Source organism: Trachurus trachurus (assembly GCF_905171665.1).
Source record: "Trachurus trachurus genome assembly, chromosome: 21".
In the NCBI taxonomy this organism is placed as follows: domain Eukaryota; kingdom Metazoa; phylum Chordata; class Actinopteri; order Carangiformes; family Carangidae; genus Trachurus; species Trachurus trachurus.
Genome location: NC_139899.1, coordinates 8,269,787 through 8,288,113, shown reverse-complemented (window position 1 = coordinate 8,288,113; position 18,327 = coordinate 8,269,787). Strand labels below are relative to the sequence as shown.

The following is an 18,327-nucleotide window of genomic DNA, read 5'->3' as shown; positions in this document are numbered from 1 at the left end:
GCAGTCGGCCCTGCTTCGAATCCCGCATCTGGCAGCCGTTTACTGCATGTCATTCCCCCTCTCTCTGCCCATTTCCTGTCTCTATCAAATAAAGGCAAAGATGCCCCAAAAATATACTTAAAGGTACATTGTGTAGGAATTACTCCCATCAAGCGTTGCGGTTGTATATCGCAAGCAACTCAATCATATTTTTCATGCTGCATTCACATGAAATTGGGCAGACGGCAGACGGACAACAGCCGCTGCACATAACGGCATAAACAAGCCTCTATGTAAACAAGTGGTCCGTCAGCACGAGGCAAAACAATATATGTGACAATATGTTGTCATGGCGATGTCGTATTGTTTACCTGACCCATATTTTACCGGCTTTCTCTCGACTTCTGTGACTAAAATGACATCTGATTTGTGACCGACGGCCGTCTGCCCGGCTGCACGTGAATGCAGCATCAGTGTAACGCTCCATTCCTCCTCGCTGTGTTACTGCGGTGACTTTTCACAGACGCCGCCTCGACCTGAGCCGACAGCTCCGGTGTCTCCGCTGAGTTTCCGTGGTTTCCTACCGTCATGCTGCCACTGAACGTAAAAACATGGCGACACCACATGGCAGCCAGCACCGAGCTTACCCGCTCGATGTATATATGAATGATATGAACGACAAATTCAGAGCTTACCGGAACACTTCAGTTTGTTGATGGGGTTAATTAATGATGAATGAAAAACATACTTTTGAACGAAATAATCGATTTTCAATAGATAACAGGAGAAGTTACACAATGTCCCTTTAAAAAAAAAAAACATTTGTGGGATTTACAATGATCCTGCACCACCAACAACTCAGGCAGAATAACACTGCATTCTGCCTTGAAGTACATGCCTGAGGGTGACCACTTATATTGAATCAGTCATTAACCCCAGTTGCAAAATATTGTCACGAACAGCAGAATGTAGTGGACATGATTACTTCCTCCATAAATGTGTTGTGGAGTGGCTTGATCGGACTGCTGGCATATAAGCTCGCTGATTAAATACTATTCACTAACTGCTGATGCTCTAAAAAAAAAAGAAAAGAAAAGCAAAACAGCTTCAATAGGGTAAGTAGAATAATATTTCTTAGACCTCTGCTTCAGTGAACGATATTAGGTGAATATTTTATCATGTGTTGCCATTCCCAGCAGTGACCAATTCTGATTGTATCATTGTGTCAAAACATTTGTGTTCAACTGTGATAACTACATGTATCAATGTTCAAAAATGATTCAAACCCTTGATTAATATTCCATGTGATGCACGTGGTTTGTAGGAGAATAGGGCTTCATCATAAAGAACTGGTCATCATGTTTCTCTAATCTCTATTCTGGCTGCATCTTGATAAGAAGAAGAATAAAAACTGATCTAACCTATTAAGCAGAAATACATTTATAACAGACAAGAAACAAATGGCCATGTTATTAACTGAGAGTCTTTACTCTCAAAGCATTCTCTAAGCAAATTTGCGTTTGTCTATATGTGGCAGTTGTAACAGAAAAGCCATTGGTGGAAGACAGAACATCAAGAAACAACCGCTTATTCAACAGAACTCCTTTCATTTCCTCTCTAACCTCTGCAACAAGCAGATAGACACATCAACGGTATGAATGGGAAAGATTGATTTTACTGTGTTCCACATGCTGCACTATGTCATTGACTTTATACAAACACACAGACACACACACACATACACGAAAAGGGTGATTTCCTTCCAACAGAAATAGATAGAAACTTTTATTTGGTGAACTGCTTCACTCAACCCAATTATCAAAACCAATAGGATGGTATGTAAAATAAAAATTATTTGCCACAGACTTAAAAGATAATTAGAAAAAAAAGTACACCTCTTCCTGCAGGTGGTTATTGGTAATTGGTGCTTCCAGTTATTCATGTTTTTTTTATATTAGGATTTGAGACATGGCACCTTGTATTTGAGAGAGCACTCACTATACAGTAGCACTCACTAGAGCACATCAGCTCAATATTAATGATGGTATATGTGCCATATGATACAATATACGTATATATATATAACAGCGTGTCCTCAGTGTCCACATAAGCTGACCAGCCTCATAAGTCTGGCTGATGTCTCTCACTCCCACAGACCTCCCACCACTGTCACACAACGTATAGCAGAGGAGTGTTGGAGGTGGACAGGGAGGACGCTTCTCTATAGGACAGGGACAAAGTAGATGGAGTGGAGGCCCCAGGCATTAATAGAATGAGAAATAAGTGTCTGACTGGCACAGTGGCTGGCTGACACTCAAGACAACTCTGCGGTGTGTTATGGAAATAGCGTATATACCACTTGATATCTCAGCATTTGGCGGCACACACTTGAGGGAGAACGAAACTCAAATGTCTCCAGTAATTATAGATCCAATTTGTGTGTTTCTCTGGGAGTTCTCCTTTGACATCTGTGAGCTCTCTGTAGCCGTCTCTCAGGGCATCTTGTTTTCAGACATGGCTTATACCGAAAAATAGCATCTCAATGTTTGTTGGTGTTTTTTTATTTTCCTTTTTTTTAAATACAATTTTTATGCATCAGTGATGTATAACTCTGGTAAAAGTATAAAAAGCATGCTTCATTAGTCAGATTTACTATATTAAACTAGAAATAACTTAAGAGTATTTTTTTTGTACTTGAAGAAGAGACAAAAACAGCTTTTTTATTTCTAATGAGAGACCCCTGATTCTGCCAGATGAAATAATAATACTTCTAGGAGATTAAACCTTAGCAAGCTAGCTACTTACTCAACTTGCAGTGTTGACAACTTACCTTTACCCCCCCCCCAGTGATCATTTTACAAATAAATTTAGCCAAAACCATATTGTCTTTAACTCAGGTGCATGATGATTTCATTAAATGACAGTGCAGTTATACATTCATATAACTGGACATATATTGGCTGCTGCTTGAAAGTAGTCTGATTTTAGTCTTTTAGAAATGTTTTTGTGCCGCATTTACAGAAAACTGTATTTAAACAAGACCAGGTTTTCAATTTTTTTTACAGAAATATCTTTCACATGAAAGACAAAGACTGAGCTGTGATTTCAGCTACTTCATATTTACCTACTTATAAAAACAGCGGGCGTCATTGGCAGTATGAGTGGACAGAGATGCCAAAGCAAGTGGAAAGAAAAAAAATGTGGAGGACCAATTCTGTTTGTGAACAACAGATAATGTAACCCCTGGCTTTATATTGATCACCTTATTTGTTTGGACACTGAAGAATTGAAAAGATAAGGCAATAAGCTATATAGGCATGTTCAAAATGCATCAAAAATTGATTTATGATGAAAAGAAATCCCACATTCATCCAACATTCCAGTAGCCTGTAAACTCCATGTAGCTGGCAGCAGCAGCAGCGGCAGCAGAAACACAGCCAGTGTGAACACATGCATGCTTCTCTGCAGCAGTTCAGTGACATCAGCCGTCACGCAACGCAGGCAGCGTGTTCCTGGCATTACGCTGCTTCAGCTCTCCCACCACTTGGCAGATCAGATCATATTGTGGTTTTTCTTCAGCCTCTCTAAAAACCCTGTGTATTGAAGCAGACTACAACCACCTGCTCATTCAGGAACTGGCCCCAGGAGGCTCAGGTGTTTCTCAAGGACTGCCTTAACTTCTGTATGGACACTGTATTACCAGCAAGGACTGTACACTGCTTTCCAAACAACAAACCCGTGGATCACCGGTAACATCAAAAACACCATAAAAGCAAGGCCTCCAGGGACGGGGACGGGGGGGAGAGAAAACCTCAGGTGTGTGCAACAGGAGCTGAAGAGGAAGTTAAAGCAGGTGAAGGATGAGTACAAAGACAGTACTCCACCGGGGAGGTGAGGAAGGGAAAAACAGTCAGGCAACATCGGGCGATGTGGACAAGGCCAATGAGTTCAACCTGTTCTAAAACAGGTTTGACACAGCCTCACCTGTTCTACCTCCCACTGCGTCAGCTGGACCTTCCCCTGTGGCATCTCCTTCGCAACCTGACAGAGCAGCTGCACCTCGCTCCAAACTACTGTAGGGTCGTGTCTCCTGTTAAGAGGAGGAGTTGTGGATGGAGCTCAAAAGCCTAAAAGCAACTGGCCTGGATAGTGTGCCCGAGGCTGTTCAAGGACTGTGCAGCCCAGCTGGCTGAGAATCTCCAGAGGAACTTAAGTCTACAGACAGGGAGAGTCCTGGTCCTTTGTCCTTGTTCCAGTACCTAAAGTAGGATGACCAGCTGAGATAAATGATGATGATGACCAATGGCCCTCACATCACATATCATTAAAACCCTGGAGTGGCTACAGTACTTCTCTTGTCTTCTCAGGCAACAGGTTGAGCATGCACTAGACCTCTTTGAGTTTGCCTACGAGCAACATAATGAAGGGGATGATGCCGTCCGTCCTTTATATGCTCCACCAGGCCCATTGCTACTCGGATGAGCCAGAGCGTCAGCCATGGGAATTATGTCCTTTGATTTTTAAGTGCATTTAAGCATCGGAGCCCGTTTCAAGACAAACTCAAAGGGACTGTGGTGGATATACGCTAAACTGGACTGGTCCCAAAGCACAGACACCGTCTACCTGACTCTCAAACAGCTTGCAGTTCCTGCCTGGGAATAATGTAGTCTTTATTTACTTATGTCTAACTCCCCCCTTCATCTCAGTGATTAGTACGAAGCCTCATTACCAATGACTTCTCTCTCTCCTCCCTCGCTCTCCCCTGCTGATTCTTCCTTTATTGCCTTTAGTAGTACCAATCCATATTTGCCATAATGTAATAAACTGTGGATCAGCACTTCATCTGCCGACCCAGTGGTAGAAATATCACCAGTCAGTCAACATTCGTGATTATAGAACTATTGTGGTCTTGAATGCAAAAACAGCTCAATGATGTCCCCGTATCTGATTATTAGCATATTACGTAATCTTGCTACATTTAATGACTTCATAGAGGCTTTAGCTACTTTCCATCAAAAGTAATTTCTCACACTGCCCCTGTGGCTCTATGAGTTAGTTGAAGACACTGTCTCTTCATCTTTCACATTACAAGACAGAAAGCGGAGGCAGAGAGAGGACTGGTCCATGTGTTTGGAAAATATAGAAAGTATGGGTGGACTTTCTGCAGTGTCAACTTTCCCACATCTAATGAAGAGCAGAACCGTGTTGCATTAACTTCTTTTGAACTGGGTTTCACACAGTGAGGAAATACTACACAATGGACGTGTTGGTCCTGAAAGCATGTTTTTCAGGCAACTTGGAAAGGATATTCTGCTCCTAAGCCTTTGATGCTTGGTTAGTTTAGTACTTTAGGGATAATTAGCTGGGCATGCTATCATTTTACAGAAGATCCAGTGTTTAATCAATGCCCTACTTTACCTTTTGTGTGTTAAGGTAACATACATACATGTTCAATATGTAGGGGGGAAAAAATCCCAAACTTGACAGACCTGTGTGTGTCAGTTTTGTTTGCTAACCTATAAACAGACGTCTGCCCCAGAAATACATCCAAAATCTGTAACTGAGTTCATGATTATTTTCCCACAAGGAGAAAAAACTCTGAGTCGGCAACAGATCCACAAAGGCAGGTTTTCAGTGTGGTGAAGCATGTATTATTCATCCTGATTAACTCGTTCTTGATCAGATTTTACCATTGCAAAAAACAGGCTACCTCATTACCAGCACACATACAGTTTACTTCACAGCCAAACTCCTACATAGTCTGTTCAACAATGCGGCCATTCTCGCTCATTATTTTCGTAGTGGCACTTTGGCTTTACCTCGCTCTCTCCCTCCCTGTCTATCTCTCCCCCTATTCTCCTTGCTCACTCAACCATGAGACGAGAGGATGAGTTGTGGTGCACTGTAAATTTCATCTCTGTCAAACCAGTCACTTCCGGGCCACGGCTCGAGGGGAAACATCTGCTGTTGAAGAGTAAGGCCAGACTTTGGCTTGAGAGTGGTTCACAGTGGATGATAAAAGAACGAGTGTTTGTAAAGTGAGAAGGGCTATCTATTAAGATTGAGAATATTCTTTGTCATGCTGCCCCCTAACACAGACTTAATGAAGTACCAAGGACCAAATGTAAATCAGACGGCTCAGCAGTGAAGTGCCATCACTTAAGAAAAAAACAGCTCATGTCCATGTGGAGAAGTCAGTTGTGACAAATCCTTTTTTTTTTTTTTGTTAACAGCAAAGAGATGCAACCTCATACCTCAACAAAATACCAGTTGAACTAAAGTACAGGTTATAGTATCCTTCCGCCCCCTCTTTGGACAGATGTACTTGACTTTAAATGGCCAATTTGTTAATGTTAACACTGAGCCCTAGTTCGCCCTCAGGATAAATCCGCGAGGGCATTGGCTGCAGTGAGCTCCAGTTTCAGTGGTGAGGGTTATTACAGGGCATTACACTGTAAATTGTAATAAGTTCACTTTACTTAAAAAAAGTGAGGAAACCGATTGCCTTAAAATTTCCAAGTAGAGTAGCTAATTCATTTTAAGGTGATATAGCTGAAAATAACTGTGTTTATACAACTCAGATAATGGCAGTAAACTTGAGTGAAGTTAACTCAAAATCATTAGTTAGGTTGACTATAAAATGTCAATTATGACTACTTAAACTTGTGAGTTATGTTAATTAAGCAGTACTCATGAAAATAAGTTATCCTTACAAGTTTTACAAGTTCACATTACTAGAAAAATATCAGGAAACCGATTGCCTTGATATGTTCAAGTAAGCTGAACTAAAAGTGATAAGCTATTGAAACTAAGAGACAACAGACAACAGTTTGAATGGAAAACAGAGTTTAATAATTAAACTTTTTTGTTCTGAACACAAATACATATAAAAATGGGGTCCAGGCTCAGGTATGGTTACATACTTTGTAATATAAACACTTTAAACCTATAAACCTTTTTTTTATATTACATATTTTGTATGTAAAATAAGATCACTATTTCAACTGAATGCGCAACTGTAATCATGATGTTTAAGACAACTCCCAATGAAACCTGCTCAGAGCTTTCTGATTTAAATTCTTAGTGGATGAGTTTAGAACTGCACTATCAATAGATATATCTTTCAACATATATTAAGTCTGAGATAAGTGGCTAAAGAACCTGATGCTGGTAATCAGTATCACCACAATCATGTCAGCATTAACACAAAAGGAAAAAGAAAAGCTGAAAGGAAAGTTGTTTCTTCTCATGAACATACACCATTTAGTAAAACAATTTAGTAGTCTGAAAGGGCGATGAGGCTCCCTCCCACAAAAAAGGATCTAACAAGAAAAAAATATCACTTTTCCAACAAGGGTTAAGGATTCAATGTGACCCATAATGTCACGTCACATTCACATTGTGAACACATTCAGTCATTGCATTAGAAGATTTTTGAGTGATTGTATTTTTTGGTAATAGGGATTTATGTCCAAGTGTCCAAGCACCTTTTGGATGAGGTCAAAGGTGTACTTCAGTTGTTGGCATGTGGAAGATTTCCAAGGTCATCCATGACAACTCTTCCTTCCAAAATGATTGCAGTACCTGAAGACTGAAGCGCAGTGAGTCAGGGGAGGCCTGTCTGTCCTCAGGAACGATGGTCAGGATCCCACGGGCGGTGTGAGACATGTCTGGGTCTTCGCAGTCCTAACAACAATAGCAGCAATAACACCAAAATTACATATCAGATGTCACCTTGAATTTCCACGGCAGAAACACAAGACAGCCACTAAAAGTTAGTGGTAGAGAGTGGTAGAGAAGTAACTAAAACTAAAGCTATCAAAGTAACATAAGGAGCAGAATTAAATAGAGTGAACATCCTGTGGTGTGGAATTAAAAAAATTGTGATAAAGACAACTTACAAAGCATGTCTTGAAGAAGTCTGTGTTCTCATCTCCAAGGATCACAGGAAGGCCAGAGGACTGCCGTTCACGTCGCAGCAATATCTGTACTGACAAATGTAGAACATACATCACTTAAAGGACAATCAATTAATAGCTCTGCACACACAATGGGGTTGAGTATTTTGTTCCCCACATGATAAAAAATGTGTTACTTTGTATCTGAGAAACTTACCTCTGGTGTGACTTGTTGCAGATACTTAAGTTTCTGGCCAACACTTCCCCCCTTGCTCTTGAAAATAGTGTCTGTTTTTTGAGGGAAAAACAGACAAATTATTATTCAAATTAGAGATTTTATATACATCTTAAAACATGTTTGGAGGGAATCTTTCTCATGACTGAATCGTCACTGACACCATGTTCATGAGAATTTGCTGAATGGCATGGAGTGAGGCTAAATTATGCTCAAGTTGATGCTATAAATGATCAAAATTTTCGATTTGAGCTTCTGCCTCATTTTTGTCTTGCTTTGTAGGATCACTAGAAAAATCTTCAACTTCATGTGCATCTTGTGACATGCCTGAATCAGGTGTGCTGGCAATGTCAGGCTTCAGCCGCTTCTGACAGGGAAGCCAGTCTTGAATAATAGTGTAGCCCTCAGAAGAAAACAAGCAGTACTTACACATCCAAGGCATTCTGTCTTCAGAAATAAAAACCTGCAAAAGAAACCAAAAAATCAATCAGTTAAACTGTAACCAAGTCATAGCACAAACGATTAGAGCTGTACATGATATAAAAAACTAAACTTATCAACCAGCACTGTGTCTGTGGCTCTCTCTCTTGCACACACACACATACACAGGCACATGGACAGGTAAACAAACGTGCTAAATCGCGCAACTTCACCGTCTCACCGTCCGACCGACGGGGTGGGGTGGGGGGGGGTCTTTTTCAACCGTTAATAAGCACGCTGTGTTTGCTGAAACTCCAGTAAATCCCTAAATGTTAACGTTACACTATCCGAGTAACTTCACATGAAGAGCTAGTTAGCTTTAGCTTTCACATGACTGCAAAGGACCGACTCGCAGCAACAGCAAAAATGAAACACAAAACTGAACTAACAGATAAATTATATGATAAGAATAATGACTACAAGTTTGCTACATACAAAACCAGTGAAACTTACCGTGTCTCTAGCTCTATGGTCTCTAGCTGCAGCAGCCGCCTTGTTGTTGACGGTTTACCGGGGCTTCATTCAAAGCACGTCGTCACTCGTCAGTGCGCAACTGCGCATGTGCGTTCGACGAGAGCTGCCGAATGCTGCCGAGTTGCTGCTGGTGATGCAGATGGGTCTTGCTCACTCAAACCTCTAAGTACAGGTTACTTGCAGCTGATGAGTTTGATTACTTGCCTCAGTAGAAAGTTGTCTTTACTAAGTAAAAGTGAGGATAGTCAACAGAGTAAACTGAAATGAGTTAAGGTCACTTTTCTTTTTAAGTGAGATATACAATTACATTTTACAGTGTACAACTGGGGCCATATAGACCTTGTTAGTGGGCACTTAACCATCTGTACACAGCCCTCCACTCCAGCACACTGGAATACTTTTCACACACCGTGTCTCATTTACATACTGACCTGCACAAAGAGTTTCAGGCCAATTCAAGCGCACAGGCAACATTCTTAAAAGACCTCCCCTCGTTAAAACAATCACACCACGAGAGATTCACTGTCACAAAATATTCAGAGCTACAGATCCAGACTGACTGTGGAATATCAAAAACTCCCATCATCCCACTTGGCCCTCTCATCCCTGCTTCTTCTTGTTACTTAACATTGTACTGTTTTATGTCAAGGAAAGGGCATGTCTTGCAAGGTAAATTATTTGGTCCGACGGCAGACACCAGAAAATGAACAGGTCACCCAAGAGTCCTGCTGGCTGATGGGTAATAAACCTTGTCATTGAAATGCGAGCAGAATGCAACAAGCCCCCTGTGTATTTATGTGACAGCACCAGGCTGCAACACAAGCGCGGCTGGAGGAAAATATATTCTAAAGGCATCCTAGAGATGTGTAAAAAATTAAGATGAATACCACTGCGTGCACCATACTAATGTTCATACTATGCAAACGCCGTATGTCTGTGTAAACATGGAGCAGGGTGAGTGCACTAGCATTAGTGAACTAATTTCTCTACATTTACCAATTTAGCCTCCTATTATATGCATATGGTAAAGAGCAGGAGTGGAATCCAAACATCAGTTACCCTCATCTGCACTCTGTTGTAAGTGTCTTTGGAAACAATCGAGTCTGTGAAGAACTGACTTGAGAACAATGTAGATGGATGATGAGCTCAACGATGTTTGCTTGTTTATGCTGCGTCTCAGTATGGAAACTGAAATTCCTAAAGAATCCCTGGATGAGTTCATTTTCCACTCCAACGACAGACTGATAACAAAACCACCAACAAAATGTAAAACGTGTTACCTGCAACAATGTGTTTCCCTCTTGTACTGTACAGAATGTTAAACAGCTGGTGCAAGCCTTACCTGGTTTTTCAAATCCAGCTTGGGACATGGACGTCCACCATTGAAAGCTTTCTCCCTGAGCCACTTGGACCTGATCTTTAACCCGCTGCCACAGGATGCACTGCAGGATGACCAGGCTGACCAGTCACTGAGTTTACAGTCCAGGGGACAAGGGATGTGGCAAACCTCCACCATGTAGCCTGGAAGTGAACATTGGCAGACGGGAGGCGGAAGCCGGGTTTAGACTTGGTCAGCAGCTGCACTCGGTATCACATTAATAATGTCAGACAGACATGCCAGTGGCCTGCACTCCAGCAGACCTTGGTCTTGCTCACCGTGACACAGAGAGCTAATTATCTGACTAATGACTGTCTCATTCCTACCCTGTGCCAACATGGCTTAGTAAGACTGCTCAAGGGTTTTTCACACTGTATTATGCTTTTTGTTCTCTCCTTCTTGTTTGCTTGCTGTCTTAGATGACTTCATCATCATTATACCACCAAATTCCTTTCTCATTAAAATGAAATAGGACAATGATGTAGCAATGAAACATTTCAAATAACCACCACTTAGAAGATGTCATTGCAATTACAGTTTCATCTGTTTATTTTGTTTTTTTATCCAGTTATTCTGGCATACTGGTAGATAGTATATAGTATAGTAGATATGTCATTTTTATCTAACCCATCAGCACAGACATATACAAGACCTGTGAAAAAATAAAACAACTATAAATATGTCATACATTAAGAAAAACATTGCTTGGCACGGGTAGTTGCAATTCAATTTATGCTTTTAAAATCAAATCTAATAATAAACAGTTCCAAGCAACTCTGAAAATTGCATTAGACAGATAGAGAGAGAGAGATGGGCTGTCAATCACTAAGTTAAAGCAAAACAAAAATCAAATCCTTCACTTCCAGCATGAAATTGGTGAACATGAACAGGATCAATGTGTCTTTGGCTAATCATTATGGAACACCAAGAGTGTAATAAAGCATTACATTAATTTATAACATGTTAATAAAAAAATCCAAATTAATTAATTGTAAAATAGATTAAAATATAAAAGTAAAGGCAGTAAAATGAGAGGTTATGAAAAAGAATTTACAAATCTAACATGAATCTGTCAATTAACAGTTCAAATTTAAAAGATCATTAAAAATAGATGAATGAATTAATAAATAAATGATGACCTTAGAAGATCTATTTTAAAATTCAGTTTAAAAAGAAATACGGATTATAGTAAGGCAGCTAAATGAGAAATTTGAAAATAATTAAACTATAATATCTACTAATGACATGATTTATTACAATTTTAGAACACTTGCGGTCCTCCTTTAATCACATTTTGACGGTCTGTAAAAAGCCAGTCTGTTATAGAGATAAAGATTTTTTCATAATTCCTGAAATGCATTTCTGATAGTCCTACCTGAGTCTGTACAGAGTTTGGGGTCGACCAGGTGTCCCTGCTGATTTATGCAGGCCACGGCTCTGTAGCGCAGACCTTTGCCACACTCCTTTACCTCCCGGTGGCTCATCCAGCCCTGCAGGGACCCAGACACTGAGGGATCAGGCAGGATGCAGGCGGACCAGTTCCCATAGGGCTGTGATAAAAACTCTTCACAGGGACAAGCCTCCGTCTCCTCCAATGGATACAACTCCTCATTTAGGCAAAGCTCCTTTTTTTTGCTGCGACCTGCGACAGAAGATTGACAAAACAGTGTAAATGATGGAAAGTTACTGTGCATGAGTTCCAACTTTTTTCCATGCTGGAATAGAGACTGAGACATAAACATCAGATGATAGACAGCTAAAGGACACTTGATGAGAAAGAAATCTGATCAAATATAAATAAAAGTAGAAATTATACTGAGCTATTTTGTTGATTTATTTATAAAACATACATAATGCATTCACACTCACAGTGTCAACACTTGAGCAAATTTGTTTAAATTTTAATTTGTATCACTGCAAGTGTGAATGACAGAAGCCACATATAAACACAGGCTGCAACGTTATATTCCCCTTAAGTGTAACACACATTGGCATATCTTCCTACTGTAGACTATCATCTTCCTATATTATGGTGACTTTTTGCTCATTCTAACAAAACATCCAACATGTCACAGCATGTTTTCGAGCTGGCAAGATCACAGTAACAGCAACACATGTAAAACTAGGCTGTTAACAACACTGTCCTCTCACTTCTAAAAGGCACTGGATACAAAAATCAAAAAAAGACTTTCCCTAGACAACAACTAAATGTGAATACTGCATTTTTTATGACTACAACATGTTTTGTCCTTTAGATATAGTATACCACTTAGCTGCTCATTTTACTCTCCTTTCTTACAGTTAAACTCCTGAGAAAACTATGACAGGCTAATACATGTGTGAAGCATACTCCAACGACACTCAGAACAACCCCAGGGAATGATTAGTGCTATTTGCGAGCATATTAAAATTTAATTTTTGTCTCTGAGGGGAATGGTGCACACATAACATCTGTCTTATGTTACTACAACTATAAACTCTGAAATGTCAAAACGGAGAATTTGTTTTTCACCATAATATAGAAACTACACATTCTGAGCAAGTGCCGTTTCTATGCTATGGGATACCTTTCATGCATTTATCTGGTCTCCTTTGTATGAGTATGCACCATATTTTAGCAAAGCAAGTACAAACAGTGTATGTTACAATGAGAAGCGAGTAGAAACCGAGATAATTTCTTTCTGTCTGTTACATTTTTCTCCTGATAAACATTTATTCGGTGCCTTTATTCACAGTGGTTGCAGGTATTATCAGCGATCAACAATGCACAGTCGGACTGTGATTCAAGGAACAAGAATGGAGAGATGGCCAGACAATGGAAAGCTGTGCAGACACTCACACTCTGTTATATCATTAGTCACTGATGTTCAGCTCAGGATTTATTTTGTGATTAAGAGCTGTAATTCTCTTTTTGTTATATCCACTTTCCCCCATTCTCATTCTGTTTTATGCCACTTAATAATTTCATTTCCCAGATTGCCTTCTGGCAACCCCAAATCACTGTACTAAAACAGAAACAGAGGTATTCTGCAGAATTCTCCCTTATAACCCACAAAGACTCGTCTTGTGGGTTGCCATGTTATCTGCTGAGAGTTCTTTTGATAGAGAATTGGCAACAACATGCTTCTGAGAAATCAATCTTGATTTTAGCTGCACCAGAAACATCATGTCAACATTTGTCTTTAAATATTAGGGATGGAAAGGCAGAAATGCACCATGGCTTGGCAACAATTTATTCATGGGGGATTCTTTTTCCTTTCCCTTTAAAATCTAATTGAAACTCTAAAACACCAGCTCCAGCTCTTTTGTCTAATGAGGGTGAAAAAAAAGAAAAGAAAAAAATATATATACACATAAATATATATAAGACATCCATTATGACTATTAGAGTTAGACTCTCAATATAGCACACCTCAGGCTTGAAATAATTAGTACTGTCCATTATATGTGTTGAGTATGAATACGTTGAGCAGCAGCTGAAAGGCATGTGTTACTCTCAGACACTGTCAGTTTTAATATCTGGACGAATAACAGACACAACCTGTCAAGCTGTCCATCTGCTCAAAACTCTTTCCCATGATTGATTGTCTGCTTCACATCATGAGATATGAGATAAGACATATGTTATTTTGTTCTCAACAGCTATAAATATCATACTCTCGTTGACACACTAGTGTGCCTATGGTCCATTTCATGAAATGAAAAGTCACTCTAAGCACCTCTTCATGTCATAAATGCTCAAACAATGAATCTGATAAGAGCACTTGACTTGATTCTATACATTCAATTCATAGCTTGAAATATAGAGAGACGGAAAGTCAGAAATGCAACTGAGTAGGATTGGACCTTGGCAGATGAGATGAATATATCACATCTTTATATTTCATAATTCTGTGATACAACATTTTTATTTTCTAGTTTCCTTTAAACTTGTCTTGAAACATTGAAATGTCCCTGAAACTAGAAGTGCAATCTTTGATTGATTTGTTTGGGTTTCTCTTAGGGTTTAAGATGGTTAAATAGAGACCTAAACAATGATAGCGTGAGCAACTAAGGTAAATCTTTTAACATTTAATTTAAAGTCAACAACAAGGTTCAAGTCTTCAATAATTGAAAAAGATAAAGAAACTGAGCCTCTCTTCTGATTGGCTAAACAAGTTGTGCTTGTGAGTGTTTCAGAGAGGACATGTAAAACTATATTGAGCTGACCAAGGGCACTCAAAACTACAAATACATCTTGCTAGGGATATCAAAATCCCAGAGAAGTGTTAAACATGGGGCATATAACTTTATGACCAGTGCCTGGAAGGTAGCCGGTTAGGCTGGTAAGACATTTAAGATTAAAAAATGTTGGCAACCATAAAGGCGTTGCACTTAAATATATTATTTTCATAAAAGGCCTAGATGCAGAATATGCCATACAGTATATTCTTTTGCTCTGCATCTTTTGGCCTAGCACAAACCCATTCTTGCACCTTGTATTTTCATTAAATATTTACTTGGAGAGGTTATGAGGTTGTGAAAATTCTACGGGGCACCATCCATCCATCCGTACATAATCCATATCCTTATACTGTAGGGCTCCAGAGGGCTGGAGCTCATCCCAGCTGATATTTGGTGAGCGTGTGGTACACCCAGGACAGGTTTCCTGTCTATCACAGGGCCAGTATAGCGACAAAACCACTATTCACGTTCACATTAACACCTACAAGCAATTTAGACTCACGTTTTGACCAAATCTGTACGTCTTTGGACTACCAGACACCAACAGACTAAATATATGGTACACATATGGTAAACATGACCTTGAGGAGATAAATGAAACAGTTACATTAATTAGTTACATTATAATAAGATAATTACTAATATGAAACGTAGTTTCACGTAGTAACGAAATGTAGTTGGGTACAGCTAAAACCAGCTTATTGTCAGTATTTTGTTTAAGTAGTTGTAATTATGTTATATAGAGGCTCAATTCAGCAAACTGATGTAATGCCAAACTAGGTTTTACTAACATCAGCTAAAATTAACCATCATAAGCCAAGTGGGACCAAATAAGGCTGTAACAGCTAAACATCTGAGTTTATTAAATTAAGCAAAGGTTTGTTTTACTGTTAATAATTGGACTTTTCATTTGTAAAAGGAGGAGGTGGTTTCTGTTCTGCTTCTTTTGTTCTTGTGTTTTAAGTGGAAACAAATACGATGTAATTTATACAAGAAACAGCAGATTCTATATTGATTATATGTTCATACAGTACCGCTTTTGAGATTGAGTTATTTTCTTGTTGTTTGGTTAAAACAAATCATGGTGGTCCAAAGAGAAATGAAGCAATCAACACTCTGAAAAGAAGAAAACGCGTGAGTGTGGCTTTAATGAACCGCAATCCACAGAGAATAAGTAAATTACTGTGTAATTGTCATAATTAAAGTAAACACCTTGTTTCTGTACTGTAAAATGTAAGTTAAGAATTCCTTGACCTGCGCCAGACGGAGAGAGAATAACACACACAAACAAACACACATGAGAAGCCTGGTGAAATCTTTGCAGTTCTGCTAATCCTGCCATGTACTTGTGCACCCCTATTTGTTTCATGGATCCCGGGTGCCCTCGGCCTCCTGTGTGCCAAGTGAGCAGCCCATCTGTTTCCGAAGTGGGTCTGATTGCAAACATTCCTCACAGAGTGTGAACTCACTGCTGTTGCACTGCAATTCACCAACAATCTGTTCAATCTACACCACTGCTGGTGGTTGATTGAAGACTGCAAGTGCAGCATCACTTTACTTTGACAACTACATTACTGGCAACAGCACCGCATAGGCCTGAAGACATCACTGCAATATCCAACTTGCTTGAACTGATCTCTCTTAAATGAACACAAAATGATCTCCATATACTATTTGTTGTACTGGTGCCCCATTAGCAGCACAACATTATGCTGTTGTGTTTGTCTCTGCAACACTGTCAAACATACTGAAAGGCATTTGCAAATGTGACTGTTACTGAGAATATGAGCTTTAGCTTCATTGTGGAACAGCAAGGCCATGGATGAATTACCTTGACAAAGATCAATATATAAAATAATAGATAATTAATCTCGCTCTCTGTGAAATGTCAAAGTGAGCCTTTGCTCCCCTTGACTGGATGACTGACCACACCCTGGCCTCATCTCAATTTACAAAATGATAAAATAAACACAGTGAATCTTCTACAAGCGCTGCTGATGCTCATTTTTCATCTGTTTGATGTTTTAACGGTTGGTGATAAGATGCACAAGAAACGTTAAGACTAGATGATTAGTAGCTGACTGGTTGACTTGGAGGAGTTTTCAAGGACAACTGAAAACATCTATGGAAAGTTACATAACTAAAAACATTCAGCCAATGCAACATGTGCCATTATTGCTTACCCGGCATAATCTCCATGATTATGCTTAGTACTGGTAAATGTATTCTCTAATTTAGAAAATTACAATACCTCCAGCTCACAATATTGTTACAAGTGAGTAGCCCCGTTGACAGTCGTCGTGTCATAAAAGAACAAGTCTCTCTATTGTATTGTAATCCTCCTCTCCTGTAATATAATGCCTGACACTGAATCCATGTGCTGTGAGATAGGTGTATAATAAATCCTATAGAACTCCTCTCACCTCACTCTCAGCATCGTGCTAGTCTCTGTGCTCAGTCATTTTAAGTTTTTCCACACCTTTCATGGAAGTTTGAGGTGATGTCTCTGGAGTTGATTTGAATCTACAGTATTCATCTTCGGTTATAATGTAAAAAAAGGAAATAAAATATAAATAAATAGCATTAGCATTACAATATAATAAGAGAAATAAAGCAAGTAAAGGGGAGTAAAGAGAAAACCATGTAATAAAATAAAACAAATTCTGTTTGAGACAGAGAACTGACCCTAAAAACTATCGCATTTGTATTAAAAAAAAAGGGCCAGGCTACAATGACACACATGAGGTACTTAAAGGCTTACACTGACAAAGAAGAGAATCTGAGCAATTTTGAATGGCTCAGTAACAAAGCCGGATAGTGTAGCTAAACCATTTATCTGCAGTTAAGCTCTTACGGATACACACAAACTCTGCTCTCTGATCTGTGGTAGAAATAATTCACAGAACTTAATGTTTGAATAGCAGTACACCGCTCAACATGTGGCCTGAGAAAGAAATTAGTAACGACTCAATAGTTGCCAATAGAGCAAAGGAAAAAAACATTCATCCTGCTACCTTCTGAACATTTTTCACCATCCAAGTCATATCGCACTTTATTCTGACAGGAGACAGATTCACATTGCAGCTGCATCTGCGTAAATGTGCATCATTTAAACATCAATATATCATCACATTATTAGTGTTTAGACATCAATATAATTACAATCAAACTACGATGACTGGCATCCTTGGTTTCCAGTTGATGACAAGGGATGACATGGTAATTGTAACAGGAACCAACATTTTCTGTTGAAAATGAGATCTTAATTTATGTTTTGCTGATATTAAAGGGAGGCTTTCAATCTCAATAGTGTCATTTATTTGTTTGACATGTTCATATCATCATGTTAATCAGTTAAAGTTTACAAATGATGTTCCCTGCAGGAATAAAGATGCAAGTCATCTGCCAGGCATCATTTTCATCTATTAAAAGCCGTGATTGTAATTGTGGCTGAAAAGTCTGTCCATCCAGTGTACAACACTTCCTGAAATGTAGGGTAGCCGCAAGTTTTAGGGGTTTAGGAGATGTTGCTATCCCAGCATGCCATTTTGAATGCCTGCTGGGATAGCAATATGCACCTATGACCACTCTATTACGGGGCAATACCAATCAATTTCCTTGGCTGCATACACTTTTCAAGGTGGAGATGGGGTCAAATG

At 39.4% G+C, this 18,327-nt stretch overlaps 1 protein-coding gene across 1 annotated transcript in view; it reads right to left on the bottom strand.

Moving 5' to 3' along the window:
• thsd7ba (thrombospondin, type I, domain containing 7Ba) overlaps positions 1-18,327 on the bottom strand; it is a gene marked incomplete at its 5' end in the record, with an annotated part of 133,920 nt that overhangs the window by 35,386 nt on the left and 80,207 nt on the right. Inside the window, 2 exons of the mRNA XM_083996343.1 lie at positions 10,409-10,587; positions 11,820-12,086. Of these exons, the coding sequence (XP_083852469.1) occupies positions 10,409-10,587; positions 11,820-12,086 (446 nt within the window). The remainder of the gene's footprint in view (positions 1-10,408; positions 10,588-11,819; positions 12,087-18,327) is intronic.